The sequence below is a fragment of the Zeus faber genome (genome assembly GCF_960531495.2).
Source record: "Zeus faber genome assembly, chromosome: 8".
Lineage (NCBI taxonomy): Eukaryota > Metazoa > Chordata > Actinopteri > Zeiformes > Zeidae > Zeus > Zeus faber.
Genome location: NC_137195.1, coordinates 14,475,678 through 14,499,619, shown reverse-complemented (window position 1 = coordinate 14,499,619; position 23,942 = coordinate 14,475,678). Strand labels below are relative to the sequence as shown.

At 43.9% G+C, this 23,942-nt stretch overlaps 1 protein-coding gene across 1 annotated transcript in view; it reads right to left on the bottom strand.

Moving 5' to 3' along the window:
• Positions 1-23,942, bottom strand: part of ephb6 (eph receptor B6) — a gene marked incomplete at both ends in the record, with an annotated part of 40,405 nt that overhangs the window by 1,322 nt on the left and 15,141 nt on the right. Inside the window, 15 exons of the mRNA XM_080005655.1 lie at positions 4-188; positions 1,361-1,510; positions 1,633-1,851; positions 1,934-2,181; positions 2,269-2,385; positions 2,776-2,831; positions 2,925-3,039; positions 4,139-4,301; positions 4,426-4,550; positions 5,305-5,386; positions 6,998-7,269; positions 8,280-8,435; positions 20,005-20,300; positions 20,597-20,766; positions 22,605-22,877. Of these exons, the coding sequence (XP_079861781.1) occupies positions 4-188; positions 1,361-1,510; positions 1,633-1,851; positions 1,934-2,181; positions 2,269-2,385; positions 2,776-2,831; positions 2,925-3,039; positions 4,139-4,301; positions 4,426-4,550; positions 5,305-5,386; positions 6,998-7,269; positions 8,280-8,435; positions 20,005-20,300; positions 20,597-20,766; positions 22,605-22,877 (2,627 nt within the window). The remainder of the gene's footprint in view (positions 1-3; positions 189-1,360; positions 1,511-1,632; positions 1,852-1,933; positions 2,182-2,268; positions 2,386-2,775; positions 2,832-2,924; positions 3,040-4,138; positions 4,302-4,425; positions 4,551-5,304; positions 5,387-6,997; positions 7,270-8,279; positions 8,436-20,004; positions 20,301-20,596; positions 20,767-22,604; positions 22,878-23,942) is intronic.

The following is a 23,942-nucleotide window of genomic DNA, read 5'->3' as shown; positions in this document are numbered from 1 at the left end:
CACCGAGACTGCTCGGCCTTGAGGGAGGCGGGGTGTCGGATGAGCCGATCTAGGGAGGAGAGAAGGGAGTCGAACGGCGGCCGGTCTCCTCGGTCGGCCTGCCAGCACTGCAGCATCAGGGAGTGGAGAGCGGGAGGACAGTTCAGAGGAGCGGGGAGACGGTACTGGTCTGCCACCGCCTTCATCACCTGGGGAGAGCGAGAGAAAGAGAGAGAGAGGGAGAGAGCGGGAGAGAGAAAAGTGAATATTCTGTTAAAAAGGTCACAGGAGCCGGGGGGGGGGGGGGGGGGGGGGAGTTAGATTGGCATAGGTTAGGTTGGCGTTATGTATTTACATCCTCCGTCTGAGATGTTTTCAATTTGGACACATCTATAAAATATAAACGACGCTGCTTCGTTAGATCAGTTTACTCCATCTGCGCTTGCTGATGGCTCATGTCCCACTATGTACACTAGGGATGCAACGGTACAGTGGGCTCAAGGTTCAGTGTGCTTCACGGTTTTGGGGCCATGGTAACGGTGCGGTTTTGGTATGTTTATATTTTCGGAAAAATTAAAATAAATGTAAAAGGTGTAAAAAATGTTTTTATAGTAGTCTATCACAAATAACTATTGTAACGCTCTGTGTATGTGACTGTGGGGGGAGTGGGGAGCTCATTGGTGGGTTGCTATAATTTGCATAAGTTCATCTGATTGGAGGTGAAGTGTCCAGGATAGTGGCCAATTAAAATATACATTTTCGTTAATATTTATTAATGAATTTATAATAATTTATAAATGTTTCACAACAAAAAAACAGTATTACAGTAAGTTATTTTAATAGCATAAATAATAATAGTAAAATAACTTATTGGAATGGAACCTCACAGTGAGACCAGTGCAGAGTGGGTGCGCTCCTTTCCAGCCAGGGCACCTCCCGGCGAGGGAGGAGCATAGGCCATCTCTTACATACAGGGAGAAAACATTTGCCGCCGGCAGGAGACGGCAACTTAAACAAATAGCATAACATAAAATCGGATCGTTTGGTGTTTCTGTTGAGACGGCTATAGAGAAATCCCGCGCAGCCGTGGACTCAATAGGAAGCAGCACTGACTGCACGCCGCACCGCTCTGCCAACGCATCCGGTGGACTTCTACCGTGATATCGGAATACCGCGGTTCACGTGTGTGTGATTATTGAACCGTAGGGGTCATACCGAACGGTTCGATAATGTACCGTGTACCGTTGCATCCCTAACGCACACACACACACACACACACTCACACACACACACACACACACACACACTCATATGACGGGTTTTTCCCACACGACAAAGATGCATCAACTATTTGGACACATCTATTACACAAGACACTCACTTCCTGGTTGCTCATGTCCCAGTATGGACGCTCTCCGTACGACATCACTTCCCACATCAGCATGCCGAAGCTCCAGATGTCGCTAGCGGAGCTGAACTTGCGATGCTGGAAGGCCTCTGGCGCCGTCCACCTCACGGGGATCTTACTGCCCTGGATGGGAGGCGACGAAAGCAGAGACTGAAGAGGATACTTCCACCACTGTTACGCGTAAAAGTGAGAGCCTCTAACGGTCAGAGGAGCCAGTGGATGAGCTCCAGCTCCTGGTTTCGTACCAGCGACGCGGTGTAGGTGGGCATGTTGTGGTCCAGGCCTCTCATGAGTCGCGAAAGGCCAAAATCAGACACCTTGCACACCAGGTTGGAGTTGACCAGCACGTTGCGGGCCGCCAGGTCCCGGTGGACGAAGTTCCTCTCCGAGAGGTAGCGCATGCCCGCGCCAACTCCCCGCACCATCCCCACGAGCTGGAGAACACTGAACTGGTCCTCATTCTCCTGAAGGAGGTAAATGAGGTTGAGGACATTGGGACGTAGCAATGGAGAACCCTAATTAAAATAATGGAAACGCCACCCTCACCCTAAGAAACGCGTCCAGGGGCCCGTTCTCCATGAACTCTGTGATGATCCTCTCCGGTGGACAGCGTGTGACCACGCCTTCCAGCTTCAGCACGTTGGGGTGGTCGAACTGGCCGAGCGCCCCCGCCTCACTGAGGAACATCCCCCTCTCTCGGTCCGTCACACCCCAGCGCAGGGTCTTCACCGCTACCAGGACCTCCCTGCGGCCCATGGGACGGTAGCGACCCCGGGAAACCTCCCCGAACTGGGCTGGATCGCAAGGGAGAGTGAAAGAGTGATCATGGGCGGTCCAAGCTGCTTTCATGCTTTCATGCTGCTTTCACCAAAACTACTTACCGGCACCAATCACCTCCTCGATTTTAAGTTGAGTGGGATCTATCTCGCGGGCAAATTCTTTGACTGCCTCACTGGGGTCCTCATATGTGGACGGGTCCACATAATACTTAACTCCACCTGCAAACAAAATACACAATACACAAAATACACAATAGACAAAATACACATGTGAATCCAGTAAAACTGTCAGTTTGACTGTCTTGCAAATGTAGACAATTGATTCATTTAGAGGCACAGAAGCACATATTTGGCTGAACATTTTTATTTGAAGAAGGCTTTATATAAATAAAATGTACTTTACATATTGTATATTAGATAAAAAATATTTCCTGAATTCATCATCATTCAAAATCTTATCATGATGTTTTGCTAAGACATGACCCATCTATATTTCTTCAAAAATATGACATCATAATCATATTTTGCTCTCAATGGCCAATGTTCATATGTGCAACTCAGACTTTTTTTTTTTGTAACAAAAATCTTTAAATCTGTACTCACACTCACCTCTGTTGCTGATGTACCTCTGCAGCCTATCGCTGTACGGGCTCTCTCTCCTCTTGCTAAACACACACGCAAAACAAAACAAACCATGATCACGGACAAAAGGGGTCGAAAGAGGGAAATAAAGGACCACGAGTGACTGCTCCACTCACCGACGGAACACCACCACGACCACGATGGCAGCCACGACCAGTAGGAAGGCTGCTCCGCCCATCACTGAGCCCACCAGCAAGGGCAGACGATTCTGGATCTGCTGGGAACGCTCTTCTGTAATAAAATTTGTATAGTAATAATAATAATAATAATAACAATAATAATATGTATTATTATTATTATTATTATTATTATTATTATTACTACTATTATAATTACTACATTATTAATATATTATTATTATTATTGTTATTATTATTATTATTATTATGATTAATAATAAAAATAACAATAATAATAATAATAATAATAATAATAATAATAATAATAATAATAATAATAATAATAATAATAATAAATATATTATGAGAAATAGAGTAGACTCGAATTTCATTAAATATATATATATATATGGACAAAGAACTATATTTACAATATTTAAACACAACTTATTTTGTTGGTGCACATTAGGGTTGTCAATGTTATTGAGTAGATTTTTTTCTGTCTGTACTTTTTGAATATTTTTCAGTGTGCAATTCTGCTCATACATATGTAATAATAAAGTGCTATAATCTATTCCATGCGCCACTTTTAGAACGTCCCATTGCTACAGGGTACAGTGTCTAGACCGCGCTTTAAAACATTTCTTTAAACATTATATCCTCCCCACGAGTGAGACTAGTGCTCGAAATGTGTCAAAAAAAAGAGTCAGCCTGGTACCATTCTACTGTATCTCCAGAGTTTTTTGTATTTATTTCGCTGCTATAGGCTCGCATCGGAAAATGCAGCATAGCATAGAAACTTGAATATTTACAATGTATTTGACATTTTCTACATACATATACTGTACATGTTTTTACATACATATACACACTGGTGGCAGGTTACTAATATTCTGAGTAGTAGTATTGTGTAGCCCTTTTTACTCATACTTGAATAGGTAATTTAATCAATTGTTATAAATAAATAAATGAATAAATAAATAAATGAATAAATAAATGGATAAATAAATAAATAAATACCTTTTTAATACATCTTTTTTTGTATTCATCGTTTTCTTTCAGTAAGCTGCTATAGCCAGGGGGTAAAATAACCACATCTGTCCCTCTTCTGTTTCGGCAGTTAATCATCGAGACCGTATGGTTGAATATATAATCTATCTTATGCATTTATTTTATGAAGCGGGTTTGTGTAAGAGGCCTTTGTGACGCACCCAGAGCCAGAGTCGTGAAGTAGATGGTGTGACTGTAGGGACCGTAGCCTCTCTCATTACGAGCTCTGATCTGGAAGGCATAGATGGAGCCGGGGATCAGGGAGTTGACCGTCACTGTGTTGGTCTCACTGAACACACTCACTGCGCTGTCCTCGTCCGACCCCTGAGAGAGGGAAATGCAGAAATGTCATCCAGTGTGTTTTTTCATTTTTCTTTTTTTTTTTTTTTTTGTGCGAGAATCAGTGTTTGCATGTGTATCACTCACGCACACATGCACAAGATAATACCTTGTCATAGTATCTGAGTTGGTACTCCAGGATGTCCCCATTGGGCCTGTCAGGCTGAGGCCAGGACAGAGTGATGGAATCTGGGGCACGGCTCAGCTGGTGCATCATGGGAACCGGGGAGGGAACTGTGGCGGGAGGTGGGAGATCATTGCATTAGCATCTCTAATTAGACGGCCTCTGCCGGCGCCAAGCGGGGATCCTTGTCTCACAGAGCTGACACTTGGATTGGAGGGGAGCATCATCCTTCTGGGGAATGGGGAATACCATCGCTGCAATATTTAACAGTTGCGGTGCTGCCCATGTTGACCACATGGGGGCGGTGTGACCAAACCCGTATTATGAGTATTGTCAGCGGAACGTCGGGACAGAACGTCCACAGACTACTGTACATGCAGGATTCAGTTACTTTCCTGGGGAATCTTCCAACATTCCTATCATATATCCATTGACCAGCCAGCTCCCTCTACCCAGATACAACACACAGGGAGGCATTTTTCGGCTGGGGTTAAGAAAATGTCTCCGCCGAAGGCATTTAAATTCCCCTCGAAACAGGAATAATTTACAGTAATGTCCTGTTTGCATTCAGTTCAACTCACTTAGAAAAAAAAAAAAGGACGTGATTTTCCGTGTGTCTTTCTCTTTGCCTCCACCCGCCCCCTCTTTCTCCCTTTCATTTGTTCCCGTTTCCTACTGTCGTAAATATAATGGGAGCTGACAGGATATGGTGACCTCGAGGCATCCCATGTACAGAAAACAGGAGTGGAAAAGATGGAAGAGAGGAAGAAAGAAAGAAAGAAAGAAAGAAAGAAAAAAGGAAAGAAAGAAAGAAAGAAAGAAAGAAAGAAAGAAAGCAAGATACATTTTCTGCAGAAGGCTCACCTGACTGGCTTGTAGTGAAATTAATGCTCATGTATCTGGACGGAAAAGGACTTAACGCTGACACCTCGTTGAAGGCCTGGACCTGCCAGAAGAACAAGTCACATATAGATGGATAGACAGACAGACAGACAGACAGACAGACAGACAGACAGACAGATAGATAGATAGATAGATAGATAGATAGATAGATAGATAGATAGATAGATAGATAGATAGATAGATAGATAGATTGATTGATTAATTGATTGACTGATTAATTTCAAAACCTATGGTATTGTTCTAAATCCTCATCGTGTCTTTTTTCTTATTGACTCACTTCCGTCCTTCCAATACACGCAAACACCATGAGCTCTTTACCAGGCTGTAAATAGGAAATAACTTCCCAATATGAATGAGGAAAAAGCTACTATTTAGTGAAGCCACGACATCCTAAATAATACATGCTACTGTATCTGCTGATGTCAAGCTTAAAGGATAATGGAGAGCACGGGAGACTCCTTCCACGCCAGGCTCCAGGGAACGTGCTTTCCAATTCAACAGTCAACGCTCCAGAAAAATGTAAAGGCCCCCGACCGAGAAAATGCTTCCTCTGCCCGATAAACATAAAACCTTACACTCACCGCGGTTGGAAAAGGTTACAAAGTTATTCAAAATGATTCCAAAAAGTCAAATTTCATTCAAGATTGTTCAGTTGGAGAATGTCATATTTGATCAGCCTTGAACAGCCATTCAGTTCATTCATCATGTACGTGCTCTTCTCGATGCTGTTTCCATTGTTGTTGGAGAGGATGTTGAAAAAAACATCACAGTTTTAAAATTCAATTCTAGGACTTGTATCGTGATCCACCCAACACACTTGAACTTGAACGGACAATATTATGGATTTCCACTTTAAGTAATATATTCTGATGAAGGATAAAGGCCCTATTAAAACATTGTGCATAAACTAGAGCCACAACGGTTTCATTCTCATTGATAGTGGTTCCCTATTCAGCAGTCAAACAGGGACACGTGTATAGAAAACGACAAACTTATACAGTATACTGCACGTGTTTATATATAACTTATAATCTATTTAGATGGTACTTAAAGTAATAACTGCATCTCAGAAAACATGGGATTATATGTTACAATAACATTTGTACAGTTCCCAAAAAGCAAAATACAGCTTACTAGAAGCAACATCAGACAATTGCATTTCTACAATGTCAATTTAATTGCAATTTGTCAAATTTGGCTTTGGGAAAAAAATGTAATAAAATAAAAAAAAATCTGTCCTTCAAAATATGGGCTAATATAGGATTTTCATTTTTTTAGAACACTCATACGGTAATGACTGCAGGTTGTTGGTGGTGAGTGGTTTATAAAAAAGGGACAATATAGCGTTGATTCTCAACGTGGGGTCAGGGGACCCACAAGGGGTCCTTCACAAGGTCCCAGGGGTTGCTATCAAAATGATTAATCATTAAACTTCACCATTGCTTCATTTTGATATTAGCGCCGTTAGATAATGTACAATAATGACTTTTTAAATCCTAGTTTCTCTAGTATCTCTAACAATAGGTGTGGAAGTTTTGACTAAATCATATCTAAAAATGAAAAATTTTCTGGGGGTCTTCTTGGCGGCCCCAGTGACCAAATCTTATCAAACAGAGTCCCAATACGTCTCAAATTGAGGGCCCCTGCGTGTTACCTGGATGAGGTAGGTGACCCGGGTCAGCAGGTTGTTCAGGGTGACCTTTGTCTGCCGGAGGTTGGTCTGAGAGGGGCTGTAGGTGACGGCCTCCCCGCACCAGGAGCACAACGCCGGGTTGGTGAACGTGGCCGAGGGGCAGATGCGACACACCACCCCGTACCACACTTCGCTCCGGCCCCCCATGTCCACCGGGGGGCGCCACCGCAGCGACACCCCGCCGTCCCCGCTCTCATACTCCCAGGTTATGGAAACCGGTGCAGATGGGGGGCCTGGGACCCAGCGAGGGCGGATGGAGGGATGGAGGGAGAGAAGGGGATGATAGATGGACAGAAAGAGAGATGCATATTATACATTTGGCACACAGTTGGTAGCTGAAGCATCTGGTTGAAAGTTTATGATATAAAAAAATGACATTATGCTGGTGCAGAATTTAATAGTGGAAAGAAATGTGATGATCCAGCCTCGTAAAACGCTTTTTTCTTTTTTTGGAAATCTAGTACATGTGGGTAGAGCCTAAACTCTTTTATGGACTGTATTTCTATGTAATTGACACTTCAGTTAAACATATGTTTCTTAAATCAATCTCTTCACTCTCTTGATAGATAATGTTGTTTTTATTATAGTATCTAGACAACGGTTCCAAAATAATGAATTTGTGATTCTTTTTTTGAGAATGTGCATAAAGTGTTAAAAAATAATAACATAATCACAGACACATCCTTTTAAAGCCAATAAGTATTAAAAAAAAAAAAAAGCACATGTGAGTAGAGCCTAAAATCTTTAGCGGACTGCATGTCCATGTAATTCACACTTCAGTTAAACATATGTTTCTTAAATCACTCTCTTCACTCTCTTAATAGAAAATGTTCTTTTTATCATAGAAAACGTTTCCAAAATAATTAATTTGGGATTCTTTTGAGAATGTGCTTAAAGTGTTAATAATAACAAAAATAATAACAATCATGGACACATCCTTTAAAAGCCAATCAGCCTAAAAAAAGAAAAAACACAGACGACACTCTCATGAAAAAAAAAAAAAATATATATATATATACACACACACACACACACACACACACACACACACACACACACACACACACACACACACACACACACACAATATTATACAATATTACAATTTTTTTTTTATGAGAGTGTCGTATATGTTATTTTTAAGTTAGGATTCTCACAGCAAAAGCAAAAAATGGGAAAAATAAATAAATGGGAAGGGAAAAAAAAATACAGCTTTATGGACCAGACTCTAGGAGAAACTCACTGGTGCAGGAGGAGGAATTAGCGTCTTTGGCCCCTCTGTAGAATCCGCTCCTGCACTCACACATGGAGGACCCCTCCTGGCTGGTCCTGCTGTTGGAGGGACAGACCGAGCAGGGAATAGAACCTGACACCGACTTGAAGTAGCTGACGGGACAGGCTGCGGAGGGACACAGAAGAGAAGAAATTATTTAAATAAACATTAAAAGATTTGTAACTTTAAGTATAGACATAGTGTTCCTGCAAGCTGGCAATGGTGTACTTTCTACACCCCTGACTCGCACGACCAAGTAGATTGAGTGGCATGATTTGACATCAAGTGAATGAAAATAAAATTGTCTGACTTGAAAAAAAAACTTACATCATTCATTCACTTCAGGAAAACCAACCGTCGTTATGACGATTTACAATTAACAATGACAATGAATGTTAGCATAAACAATAAACCAGAAAATTAACCTAAAAATAAAACAATTATCAATACCAATTTGGCGATAAACAATAAACCTAATGATAAACAATAAATATAAACCTAAAACCTAAAAATGCAAAAAAACAATCAAATAAATAAAAAATAAAAAAAACAAGAAATATTTGACCTAAAAACCTAAAAAATTGAATATTTGGCAATACACAACAAACTAACAATCGAGAAACAATAAATAAAAATAAACCTAACAGTAGACATAAACCAGTAAACCAGCAAAACAGCAGCATCTGTATCACATACGTATGGACACAGATTAACCTACTATGTACTGTAAGCCTAAATGCACAGTACATCGAAAGAAAAATATCAATGGCTACCCAAAAACAGAGACAGAGAAGCAATTTTACCCGATAAAACAAAAAATAACTCTTAAATATTTGATTTAATAAAACAATTGTGGATTCTACAATGCACATTTTGTACCCGAGCAAATGCCATGACTTCTCACATGCCAGCTGACCGTGTCACTATTGAAACTTCATTAACTTAATAAAATAAGCATCAAAGCCACTGCAGCAACATGAAGAGACCAGGACCTTATGATCTACACTCAGTGGGAGAGGTATGTTTTTTGTTTATTCAGAGAAAAAAAAACCAATGCACCTTAAGAGGCTATAACATTCTAAATGATATAACACTCAATTAGGTACGGCTCTTGGCTGCTCCTTGTGTCTTGTGTTTCTTGGACTGGACTGCACAACGTCACATGTTCACACAAATGAAAACAACAAGGAATTCAAATCAAGTTTCAATTCAATTGCTTACACACACAACACTGTGTAGACCATTGCCTCTCCTTCAGTACGGAGGCCCATAGGGGACCCTGTTAAAATGAAAATGTATTTTCATAATAGCATTATAATTTTCCACATATGCATGTGTTATCTGACTAATAATTAAAATGAAAATGGAAAAGCTGTTGGACATTTCTCTTCAATTAGAACGTCTCTTCGTTGTTAACTGACTTGGTTCATTTAAGGAGCCCAATAATGCTTTTCCTTATTTTCATACATAATATAGTGTCATATACATTATAATGTTACAATGTGGGATGTTCATTTTAGACGTGGCCAAATTGTCAGATAATGAGGTAAACGAATGACAAAATAATCGCTGTAAACGAAGCGCTCAGGCTTCAGACCGCTCTGAACGCTCCGTTTCAAAGGTTTTTTTCTACTCTCTGCACGAGCGGACGTCAGCTGGTCACGGATCTGCTCCATCTGATCCGCTGTGCGTTTCTCCAAACAAAACCAATAAAAATAGTGTTTTTATTTGTGTTTTTATTATAGATTTATTCATTCGACTTTATTTTCAGATGTTTACATGAAACCAAAAAAATCCCGGCGTGCGTGAGTCCCGGTGTGTCGCGGTGCGGTGTCCGTGTCTCCCACACGCTTGGAGAAACCGAAGTCAGGATAAACTTTTAAATTAGATCTACTATGAGTGCAGATTCAGCAACTGGATCGCTTATTTCTCGCCTAAAATTTGCTCAGGAACAGATTTTGGGGGACTGATGAGGTGAAATCAGTGAAAGTTACGGAGTACATCAAATTAAACCCGGAACAGAACAACACCGGGTGTCATGACATTTCACTGCATATATGTATGAACGTATGTATATGTATGTGACAAATAATCTCTTGAACTTGAACTTGAACCCGGAACTAGTGCTCAAACCACATTGGCTCACAGAACTGGTGGGCCGAGGAGGGTGGCTCCACCCACTCAAACAGAGCGCCGAGCACGTGATGGATTAGGGGTATGTTAGAATGGCCCTAATGCATCATCTCAGTGGTATTTTCAACAAAAAAATAAATAAAAATAAATGTTTTGGGGACCTCAGAGACCTACTGTATATTAACTTGTGTAAAAAGGAGCATAATAGGTCCTCTTTAACATTTAAAAGGGTCACCGACCGACCGGTAGGTAGAGCTTGCATCTTTACACGTTCTACCTAAATGAAATGTCAATGCCATTTTCATTTTTATTTTCAAATTGTTAGACTACTGCATTTAAATTGTAATTGTGACATAAATATTGCTAGCATAAGCGGAAAATAAGGTAAAAAAAATTGCAATTTCATTTGCAAAATCGAATTAACATTTGAATTTTGTCCACTGTACTTTGAAAGTGAAATATTAAACAGCTTTTCCATTTTCGTTTCAATATGACAGCGCCTATACCAGTATGTGAAAATGAAAATGCCAATTGGATTATTGCATTTTAATTCAAATCTTTGCTCAAATAACACATGCATATGTGGAAAATTATAATGCTTTTGCAGAGTTAAATTTTCATTTTAATATAGTCCCCTATAGACTTCCATACTCACTGAACACATGAACTTTGCTTACCTCAAAGGTGTCAATTTGATATAATGTGCCAGTTGTTATCGCAGACCCCAAGGTAGCTGTGACCCTAGCTGTCGGTAAATTGTGCTGAAACCAAAATTTTCTCTGTGTAGTCCCCATAAAACTATATGAATATCAGGATCTCTGTGCATGCCGCCACAGGGTTTGTTTGTGCTGCTGCTCGCAGATAGATGGACGGACGGCGTGTGTACATGCTGTGAGCAGCATTACGCAAAGGTTGGATCCTTCTGGGAGAGGTGCTTTTGGCTTCGTCTGAATACTAAATAATATGTTACAGAGTGTGTTTTTTTTATTCCGACCATAGCGTGTCTACCGTGCAGCGAAGGAGTCTCGAATCTTGTTTTGGGGAGAAACAGGTGGTCCAAGGAAACTGCTGCCACGGAACCAACGAGGTGTAAGTTTCGCTTCGAATGGTTTCTAAAAAGGTGCAAGCGTGTCAGAGTGCTGTTTGAGCGGCGGAGACAAGCGGCCGTTAACGCAGGCGGCGAGAGTGTCGGCGAGAGTGTGTGCGTGTGTGTGTGTGTGTGTGTGTGTGTGTGTGTGTGTGTGTGTGTGTGTGCAGGAGTGCCTGTGGCAGTGTACGTGTGTGTGTGAATGTGCGTGTGTGTGTGTGTGTGTGTGTGTGTGTGTGTGTGTGTGTGTGTGTGTGTGCAGGAGTGCCTGTGGCAGTGTACGTGTGTGTGAATGTGTGTGTGTGTGTGTGTGTGTGCATGTGACTGTGTGAGAGCATAGGCAGGCATAGTCTTTATGATCTGCAGGGGTGAGCAGCTCACACGTCCCCTGACCTTATTTGTGTAACCTTGTCAAGACCAAGGAGCATTTCATCAATTTGACGCTGTGTGTGTGCGTGTCTCTCTCCCTGTCTCTCTCTGTCTCTCTATCTCTCTCTCTCTCTCTCTCTGTCTTTCTCCCTCTGTCTATGTCTGTGTCTGTGTGTGCGTGTAGGAGGGTGGGGGGGGAGTAAAGGATCGTGTGGGAGGCGAAGGAAAGGTGGAGCACGGGAAGTCTAAACAGATAAAAGGCTTTCTGTGTTCTCACCTGTCTGGGGAAGCTACATTTGGTTCCTCACAGGTGCAAAAAAAAGAAAGGAGAGAGTTGGGGATTGTGGGGAGGAAGACGGAGGGAGATCAGACAAGGAAAAATAAAGTGGTGGTAAAATAGAAACGTTTGCATGAGTGTAAAAAAAAAAGGGCAGGTGGAATGGAGCACAAATATAGTGTGTCACTGAAAAGTTATTATTATTATTATTAATATTATTATTATAATTATTATTATTATCATCATTATTTATATTGTCATGAATGCTCTCTGATCTCCCAGTATTTATATTTGTTTTCACGTCTTACTTCTTTACGTTTACTTCCTCATGCCTTCTCACTAACCTCCAAGTCATTTCAGATCCTCCCACTCCCTTCGGCTTTGCTGTCACTCTCTTATGTTCACTTGGTTCCCCCCGCCTACAGCTCATTCCCTTGTTAGTCCCTCAGTATAAATACCAGTCCACTTCCTTTTGTTCCCTGCCAGATTGTCTTTTGCACTATGCTGAGCTTTCCTGCACTTCCTGATTCCTGTACCTTGTATCAGAACTTCCGCCTGTTCCCTGGACCTTGATTCTCTGCCTGTTCCCTGCCGGATAAGTTTTCCTTCCCTGACTGATATCCTGGTTTTGACTCCTGTCTATTTGTTGGAATAAACCTTGTGGACTTTGATTTTTTTACCTGATTGCTTTGGTGTTCACATCCATTCCAAGTCAGTAAGCGTAACAGTACACAACATCTGGCCAGAAATGAACCCAGCGGACTCAGAGATGGTGCTCTACACCAACATGAGCAACGGCTCACCGCCATTGCTGCTGCTGCTCTCCAGGAATCCTCTGCAGGCCATGAAGAATGGATCTCCCGAACGCTTATCATATGGTCCGAATCAAGGAGCACAAGTACCTGGTCATGCCCTTTGGTCTCACCAACGCCCCTGCAGTCTTCCAGGCCATGGTGAATGATGTTCTCAGAGACTTTGTAAATGTTTCTGTTTTTGTCTACCTGGATGATACCCTTATATTCTCCGGCTCAGAGCTGGAGAACTTCCGCCATGTCAAGTGTGATCTCCAGAGGCTTATGGAGAACAAGCTGCTCCTAGAAGCAGAGAAGTGCGAATTCCATGTTCCCGGGGTCTCTTTTTTGGGCTTTGTGGTTGCTAAGGGGAACATGCAGATGGACCCAGCCAAGTTAAGGGCAGTTGTTGACTGACAAGTACCGGCCTCCAGGAAGAAGTTGCAGCAGTTCTTGGGGTTCGCCAACTTCTACAGGAGGTTCATCCGGAATTATAACTTTTTTGTGCCAGCTGATGTACACTCTCAGGTTCTGCAGCGGGGACACTCCTCCCAGTTAGCTTGCCATCCTGGGGTGGCCAGGTCTCTCTACCTTCCTCGACAATGTTTCTGATGGGAGTCCATGGAGTAGGACACCCAAGAGTTTGTGGCCGCATGTCCGGTATGCTCATAGAACAAGAACTCCCATCAAGCTCCAGCTGGTCTCATACAGCCTCTACCCATTCCCTGTTGTCCGTGGTCCCATATCTCTCTGGACTTTGTCACTGGGCTCCCCGCTTCCGAAGGTAACACCACTAATCTCCAAGGCTGCTCACTTTACTCCGATGTCTAAATTGCCCACAGCCAGACAGACGGCCAAAGTAATGCTAAATGCCTCCCTAGAGACATCATCTCTGATAGGGGGCCTCAATTCACTTCTCATTTCTGGACTGAGTTTTGCGGTCTGCTGGGGGCCACAGTCAGCCTCTCTTCAGGATTCCATCCTCAGTCCAATGGCCAGACGGAGAGGATGAACCAGGAGATGGAGACCATGCTGAGCTGCATGGTTTCAAGGAATCCTACCTCATTGTCCAAAACAACTGTTATGGGTAGAATATGCCCATAACACCTTGGCCAGCTCTGCTTCTGGCCTCTCGCCATTCAAGTGTTCCCGGGGCTATCAGCTTTCTCCGTTTCCCGAGCAGGAACACGAGACCAGTGTTCCATCTGTCCAAGCCTTCATCTGGCGGTATCAACGTACCTGGCGGCTGGCCCGTGCCACTCTACTTCGCACCTCACACAGCTATCAGAGATCAGCCAAGCGTCGCTGCACCCCTGCCCCCTCCTACAATCTGGGACAGAAGGTCTGGCTCTCTGTGCTGACTTACCCCTCCGGGTTGAGTCCAGAAAGCTAGCCCCACGATTTGTAGTGCAATTCCCCGTATCCAAGATCATCAAGCCAGCAGCTGTTTGGCTGCGTCATCCCCGGTCTCTCAGCATCCATACCACCTTCCAGGACAGCTCGCTTCCACTGCTACTGGTTTTGACCCCTGCCTGTTTGTTGGAATAAACCTTGTGGACTTTCCTACCTGATTACTTTTATGTCGTGCTTGTGGGTTCACATCCATTGGAGTATGTGAGCATAACAACTATTATCATCATCATTACTATAACTATTGCTGCAATAATGATAATAATAACAATTATTATTAATAATAAATAATGATAATTAATAAACAATAACAATAATAACGATATATTAATTCAAATATTATTTAAGCAATGCAATAATTATCATAACTATTTATTATAAGGCTATACATACAGTATATTGCCTTATACCAATTTTTATTATATTATCATTATGATATCATTCTATGTCGCTACTCTGCACAATGTACTTGTACATAGTAATGATGTATACTGTATACAATGCACTATACTATGTTGTAAAATACTTACTTTACTTTGCTGCACATGTCCATATTGGGTTCACAGGCAGCTGTACAAGTACGACTCTATGTTGACTTCTCTTTATGTGTACATATTTTTTATTATCTGTTATAGGTTATATTTGTATCTCCTTTTGACTGACTGACTGATAAGTTGACCAATCTGTCAATTTATCTTATCTTGTTTTATTTTGTTTCATGTTGTCTCATCTCATTTTATATTATTGTAGGAAGTTCAGACTATAATGAGAGTGGTTAAAACGTGTTATGAGGGCTTTGTCAGGCAGATGAGGAGCCCCCCGGAGGAAATGAGGTTGACGTGGGATACGAGCGGGAGCGGGACGACGGAGAAAGAGGCCGTCCAGGATCACACGCGAGGGCAGGGAACGGTTTGCATCCATCTTTTATGTCCTGACGCACATTAAAAGACGTGTTCTCTTACGGCTGTGACACGGAACAAGACCAGGCTACAGAGCCACCCGCGACAACACGGCGCTTCCCCGTGCGCCGGGCCGGCAGCCAATCAGGCGGCCTGCTCCCTCGCCCTCGCGGTCAAACCCCATCCCCCAACGCATCCCTCCATCCCCGCCTCACCACACAAAGGAGGGAGAGCACAACCCGTGGCCCGCGTGCCTTTACATCAGCGGGAAGAGATGGAGAGGTACGAGGAAGACGAGGGAATGTTCAACAGCAGGAACTCAGTGTTAAAGACACAACATTGAGAAAATAATCAAACAAAGTTGGAATGCATCGGTGGAGGAGGCGGTGATTAACAAAACAAACAATAAAAAAAGGGACTGGAGATTAATTTGTAAAAGCCTGGAGGTCTACAGGAGGAAAATTGAAACAAAAAAGTAAGAGAAAATTAAAATAATGTGCTATTTGCTGTTGCCAGAAAACTAAGGTATTCAGATCAGTGACCCAATTTCCCTCTTCTCCCTCTCTCTCTGTATGTTCTCGTTTGCCCTAACATTTTAATCTCTCTCTCTCGCTCTCTCTCCCTCTCTCTGTCACACACACACACACACACACACGCTCATTTCTCTTTTTGGCTTTCAGCATTATAATCTCTCTCTCTCTCTCTCTCTCTCTCTGTCACACAAACACACACACGCACACACGCACACACACACAGGCGGGGCCTCAGATGCAGATGCCGTCTAACAACAGGAGGGAAGTGTACACATGGTTTCATTCCGCAACCTTCCTTCCCTGAACTGGCTTTATCTCCTTTCTCTAGAAACGACCAGATCTTGCGGTGGAATCAGGAATCCCAGTGTTTGCCGACATGGTCCACTTCCCTTTAAACTCCTAGAGGACGCCGACTTATGTAAGCAAGTCATGCTCGAATGGATTTTTTTTCCCTGCCAAATACACAGAACCTTCTTCTCTTTCTCTCTCTCTCTCTCTTGGTTGATCTATGGTGTAGAACTGATAACATATTCAAATATTATGACAACAACAAACAACACTATAATGATTTTCTAAAACACACCGTGGCTTTTCTAAACTAGTGGAAGTACTGGGCCAGAACTACTTCTTCTTCTTCTTCCCTGACGTTCACATTAACTGAAGATGAACTGGTTTAAACAGGATTAAATCATTATGCGTCACGCAAACGCTTTGAATTGACAGGTATTACACAATACCTACAGAGCCATCGCAAGCAATGCTTCTGAAGTCTCATCAAATCCGGGATTTCACTGTTCGCGCCACTCAACCCAAAAGTTGACCTTTATATGATTGATTTGCGACGTACAGTGACATTTCCGATATTTGTTTAATTCCAAAGGTAATACAAGGGGGCTCGTGTAGCCCTCTCCTGATCGGAACGCCCGGCCCCTGCGCCCACACGCACTCCCCCCTCCGAGGGGGGCGAGGCGAAGGTCCGATGGGCCTCCCGGTTACAGGGGGGGGGGACCCATGCACGGAACGTGGACAGCTCCAGGGGGAGAGTCTGACGTCCCTTTTCAGGCTGCACGCCACCGCTGGTCCCATCGGCCCCAAAGTTTGAACGGATCCAACGGGGGAACCCGAGCCACCACCCGCCCGAGTCTGGAGGGAACTGCCCACCAGGGCAACGGCTAACCTATCAGGCGGGCGAGTGGACTCTTAATTTCCGCCTCATGTCTCTTTTGGTAAAAGATCTGGTGTAGCATCACTGTATAGACATTAAAAAAAAACGTATTTCAAAAATTCGCTCACAATTTCAGAGCTCACAGTTGAAGATGGCGTCAAAGAATAGTCTCAGCAAACCCTCACCCGGACCACGTTGAACACTTCATAAAACTGCTCAACTCACAATCCACAAACATGGCTCTAATTTAACTCCACAGCCATGTGAGTACATTCTTAATTTGTTCTGGCCTAATCCTCCCCCCCAAATCCCCAAAAGAGACTTTATATTCCGTCCAGAGGAAATCGAATAGAAAGCGAGGATGACGTGGTCCGTATTGGAGCGCCGCTTGTTGTTTGGTTGAACAGGTGTAATTGTGTCTCATGCTCGGTGGTGCTTTCCTCGTCGACCTCCTGCTTCTCCGTCTCCCTCACAAGACGCAAATGTCAGCGGAGAGAGAGGAAAAAAACAAAAACATTCATCTGCCGCCTCAAAGAAAAACTAACGGCTCCCTACTTTTTGGGCTTTCAACAGATTGGAGCCCTGAATGCCTTTGTCATCAAAGCGGCAGTTTTTTTCCTTTCTTCTCCGTCTCAGAAAGTTCCATCTTTTGTTTCATCCATCTGTGCCTCTAAATCAAATATCTACCCGAAACGACGCCGCATAGGAATCGCATTAAATGATCTATTCAAGCCGCCAATACAGCCAGTCTTGTTTTTACCAAGTAGAAATGGAACGGAAATATATATTTGTGTACGTAATAGACTGTCGGCCGTAACGTCGCTTCCAATAAGTGGAGCTAAATGTCATCCCACATCCAGATGAAGCTCGTGTTTCTCTCTGAGAGGTTTTTCTGAGTGCTGTGGGTGGAACAATCCACGACAGCAAAATGACGTCTCTTAATTACGGTGGCACATGCACGTCCTTCGCCATTTGCCGTCTTTACTCCTCGGTACATCATTTATGTTTGATTTCTTTAAAAAAAGAAAAGAAAAAAAGAAAGAAAAAAGACCACAAAGAACCACCGTTCAATAGGAACGACCCTCTAGGCTGCAGCCATCGGCCGCACGTACGATCCGCCTCCGTCATCGCCGCGGCATCATTAGTCAATGACGCGATCAACGGAGCAGAATCGAACGAGGGCCGGGGACAAAAAGACAGAGCGGCGGGGGGATCGCTCCGCGCGGAGGGTCCGCGCCGACGCTGGCTTTTTTTCGAGGGGGTTATTTGTCAGTAAATATCAATCAAACACAAACACAAGTGGCGGACAGAACACAGATGTAAAGCAAAAGAGCATGAAGACATTTCACAGTCGACTTGCCAGGGTTAGGGGGGATTAATTGTGCTAGAGTTGGTCGGGGCGGGGAGGAGGGCCCCCCGCGTAGGCAGGCAGGCAGCCGCAGTCATTAACTCCTGGTGGAACGGATTCCCCGGACGTCATCTTTTTTGCACTCACAACCGCACAGCCCCGCGAAAAATATTACGGGCTGGAAAGCTCACAAGCGAGGGCCGCGTTTCCCTGAGTCGGTCATGCTACCTACATGCTTGCACGACACGCAGCGGCAGGGTTCCACCACAGAGGGACACGGCCGCCTACAACCATACATTAACTTGTTAACGCCGCCGCTTTCCTCGGGAATTCTGCCGCCTCGCTTCTTTGAGTCCTTAACTTGTATCCTCTTATCTTTCACTCTCCCTCCCGCCCTCCCTCCATCTATCCCTCCATCTATCCCTCCCTCCCTCCCTCCCTCCCTCCCTCCCTCCCCTCCACTCCCTCGCTCTACCCCTGCGGTTTCTGTCACTTGTTCACAGACGAGTGGCCATTACATCGCTTTGACCTAAATGTGTCACATCCTTCCCACAATTCCTTCTCTCTCTCTTTTGCCTTTTACCCTCTCTCTCTCTCTCTCTCTCTCTCTCTCTCTCTCTCTCTCTCTCTCTCTCTCTCTCTCTCTCCCTCCATCTCTCCCTATCTCTTCCTGTCCTTCTGGACGTTCTTCAAAAGGTGTTTTTTTATTTTTATTTTATTTTTTTATCAGCTCTCGCCGATAAGAGTGAACACTCTGACCAGCATGGCAAGTGCTGACCTTGACAGTATCTGATCTAGATCCCTCCTGCTCCCTCTGCGTGGATTTCTTCTTCTCTTCACACACCCCTCGGTTCCCCCTCTCTGAGTTACACTTTAGTGATAGGTGCTGAATTGAAACCCGGCGTCACAGTATCTGTTCCGTCAGACCATTCACGATATTTTCACAAGGACTATCGACGCTTTCATTAAGATATGTACACCCAAGAAATATTTGAGAAACAATCGTGAGAAATGCGGATGTAACGACCAAGCAGGTAGAGGCGTTGAACAGCTAGAACCGTTTATGAAGTTAAGAACGTTCCTTAAAGACAACGTTGAAGTGTATCCCCAGACGCCAGACGGCATCCCATCTCATGTCACGATAATCGATAATGTATCAGCCCGCCCCACATTGAAAACCATCAACTTTGAACCTCTCTTTAGCCTAAAGACAAATTAATAAACCGTCATCCTTGGTTTGGAACCTTGAAAACCCCCTTACTTTACTCTAGAGACTAATTTACGCTCGCACGCACGCACGCACGCACGCACGCACGCACACACGCACATACAGCTCGAGAGTATTGTTTATCTGTCCCTCCCTGGCCGGGCCCGTCCGCCCTGTCTCCCTCTGGCCCTGATGTCAAACTTGATTATGGATCAGAGCGACGGCGGCTCCTTCCTACATCGATCCAGACAGTTTTGTGACTCAAAGCGAGCCCAGAGCAGAGCGGACGGGGAGCCCGGCTCCGTGTAAACAAACCTCACCCATCGGGAACCTGCCGCGCTGCCCTGACGTTAAGATTTCCCGTCCTTCAGGACGTCAAGTTAACCGCGACCGTAGGATTCGACAAGAGCGTTCCCTTGACGTGGCCTCTGAAAGCAAGAAATTTGGGAGAAATGAAGCGAGGGGGGGGACGTCACCTAAGCACGCAGATCCGTTGACGTTGGGTTCATATCCCTCGTCGCACATGCACCCTCCCACGGGCACCATCCACTCCCCCTCTGCGTTGCAGTGCATGCGAGGACTGGTGCCGGTTTGGGGCTGACTGTGGGGGACGCACGTCCCACCCACGGGCACCAGGGCGGTCGGCTCCGCCCCCGACGGCGTGGCCGGGTAGGACGCCAGGTAGCGGTTTGTGGCAGGGCACTGTCGGTAGAAGATGGACACGCCCATCAGGGAAACGCAGGCGCCGCTGTCGACGATGGCCAAGACGAATCTGAAAAGAGCGCCAGAGATGCCAAAGTTGTGAGCGGAACTCCGGCGGATTGGGGACAATAGGGCGAGCGGGTAGGTGAGAGGGAAACGCCGCCGTTCTTTTAACGTAGCTGAGTGCATTCAACCGAGGATCCGTCGGAGAGGAAGGTTTTGCACTTACAAAAGCCACTCCAGCGACTACAACTCTCCCCCTCAACGAATCGCTGAACTGGCTTTATGGCCGCCAACCTTTGTGATTGTGACACTCTCCTGAGTGAAGGATAACAACCGCAAACGATGGATGAGGGCGGTGGTTACCCGTTGCGTGTGAGCGGGGCGAAGCTGCGAGTCTTGATGTTGACGCGTCGGTAGCGGTCAGGTTGGTACTGGTGAGGGGAGCTGGGCTCCACCTTGGAGAAGCTCTTATCGGCAGCAATGGTGTCAATCTTCACCCAGCCCTCCCTGGTCTCCTTCTCGCCGCTGGACGGCTGGAGGGACAAAGGGAGGGAAATAATTAGTTACCCGGAGGTGTACAAAAAACTGCATGGAGAGAATGGGCAGTTGAGCCGGAGGAAGAGGGAAGATGAGTTTGGTATATATGGGAATGGGGTCGGTCGAGGAAGCAAAAACAGAAAGAAAATGTGAACCCAAACAATGGCTGCAATCTCAGGATAAAATGTAACAAACAGTTTATTTGTTTGTTCGTTTACTTTTTCCATTAAAAGTGTGTTTTTTCCTCCTGGCCCACGCATCGTTATTTCATCGCAAAGAAGAGAGGAAATGAAAGTTTTCCGGGTCTAAGTCCGAATCCAATCCCTTTTCCTTCACCGGGCTTTGATTAGGGTTTTAACCACTATCTCTCTCTCCTCAAGGAGGAATGTAACAAAGGCACCACCTCAAAACAAACAAACAAAGAAAATACTCCTCTGTAACCGCTCTCACCAGACACCACAAGCTCTGTATAAGAACACCTGCAGCCATCACTGTTAAGACGTGGCCCGGGGAGCTAGTTCTGTCAGACAACTCGACGGCGCCGCGTGCTTCGGCGCCCTTGTGGGCCGGACTATTTCCATTACTTCCTGCTTTGCTTGCCGTGTCGCTGCGCTCCCTCCACCTCCCCTGCATCCACCTCCATCCACCTGTTGGGCTCTACTCTTCTATCCAATGGGGGGATTCGAGCTCATCACGCCAATATTTCTAGATCATTAAGCGTGCCTGTGTTTGCTGTACAGCACTCGAGCCCAGACACCCAAACTGCAACCATGCATGATAAATAAATCGAATATTAATTTTAATATCAATATATAAATATTAATATAATTTAAAGTTAATCTACGAGTTGTCCGTCAAAAATGTGGTTAATGTTGTTGATGTCCTGTCAGAGACACGGTATGTATTGAGCGCGTCTGACAGTCACCCACACCAACACATTTTGGATTTGGTGAACCAAAGTCACGTTCAGCATCTGCTCCAAAGGCGGTGTGGTCTGAAGAAGTTCTCGGCGGTGACAGCTGATGCGGCAAAGGCTGTAACAATCACGGTAACGACACCACTCCTCCCTGTCAGGGGGAAGACGAGCAGCATCGGTAGTTTGGTGTAACACGAGCCTGACAAAACTATGATTTACATTTTTACGTTCCCAAAGTTCCCATTTCATGACGCTATATTTACGCCGGCACCCACACGCGGAGCCACACAGATTGAGTCGTAACTAAGTGGGTTCATGGATTAATGTTGAACCGGAATCGTATGATTTCTTGATGAATATTTACAGTGCATTGGAATGCTGGATGTCTTGACTGAAAAACAACAGCTGATACGCTAATTTTAAATGTCATGGCCCCAGCACACACTGCAACATGAGCCTAATATTAGTGCCGTTTAACTTATTGTGTTGTGTGTAAGATAGCATGCATTACACACAGAACTTGACGCTAATTTAGGCCAAGAAGTGAGCTATAATGACTCTGGCCACATCATCAAATGTGCTTTCATATTTGTATTTTATCACACAAATCAGTCATAACTTCACATCAAATGAATAATTCTTTGGTGCATATTTTGATTTTTAGATTGTTGGGCTTGTTTATGCTATGTATTTGCACAATGCACCAAGACCCAATTCCTTCAATATGAAAACACTGCAATCGGCCAAATGAACTGATTCCGATTCTGATTACAGTTCATTAGGAAATGTTAACATAATTTTATCCTGTGTGATGGCAATGAAAGCACTTGCCAGGCAGGTTATGAGTGAAATACTAATTCAGGTTCATTGCATAATGATGAGGATTATATTATTTTTTTGTTTTGTTTTTTTTTCTACCTCAGCCACCCAGGTCCTCTCCAGCTCCCTCTGGGAGTCGGCCTGCTTGTAGTACAGGGTGAGCGTCTCTCTGCAGGAGGGCGAGGGCGAGCGCAGGCTGGCGCAGTCGCGCACGGAGAAGCGCAGCGTGACGAACACCCGCGGCGCCGAGTGGCGGTACAGGAAGGGCGTGGCCAGCCAGTTGTCCTGGAGCCGGGGGTTCTGGTTGACGTTACACACCTCGAAGGTCCGGATCAGCTTCCCCCGGTCGTCCAGGACGCTCACCTCGTCCCACTGGGAGGGAGAGAGGGAGAGAGAGAGAGGGAGAGAGAGAGAGGGAGAGGGAGAGAGAGAGAGAGAGATAGATAATGGTGATTTAGAACAATACCATAGGGTTTGACATCAATCAATCAACAAATCTGTCAATCAATCAATTAACCAATCAACCAAATTATCTATCTATCTATCTGTCTATCTATCTGTCTATCTGTCTATCTATCTATCTGTCTATCTATCTGTCTATCTGTCTATCTATCTATCTGTCTATCTATCTGTCTATCTATCTATCTGTCTATCTATCTATCTATCTATCTATCTATCTATCTATCTATCTATCTATCTATCTATCTATCTATCTATCTATCTATCTATCTATCTATCTATCTATCTATCTATCTATCTATCTATATGTCTGTCTATATGTCTGTCTATCTACCTACCTACCGGTTTGTCTCTCTATCCATATATCTATCTATCTATCTATCTGTCTATCTATCTATCTATCTATCTATCTATCTATCTATCTATCTATCTATCTATCTGTCTATCTATCTATCTATCTATCTATCTATCTATCTATCTATCTATCTATCTATCTATCTATCTATCTATCTGTCTGTCTATCTGTCTGTCTATCCAGCTATCTATCTATCTATCTATCTATCTATCTATCTATCTATCTATCTATCTATCTATCTATCTATCTATCTATCTATCTATCTATCTATCTATCTATCTACCTATCTATCTATCTATCTATCTATCTATCTATCTATCTATCTATCTATCTATCTATCTATCTATCTATCTATCTATCTATCTATCTATCTATCTATATGTCTGTCTATCTACCTACCTACCGGTTTGTCTCTCTATCCATATATCTATCTGTCTATCTATCTATCTATCTATCTATCTATCTATCTATCTATCTATCTATCTATCTATCTATCTATCTATCTATCTATCTATCTATCTATCTATCTATCTATCTATCTATCTATCTATCTATCTATCTATCTATCTATCTATCTATCTATCTATCCATCTATCTATCTATCTATCTATCTATCTATCTAT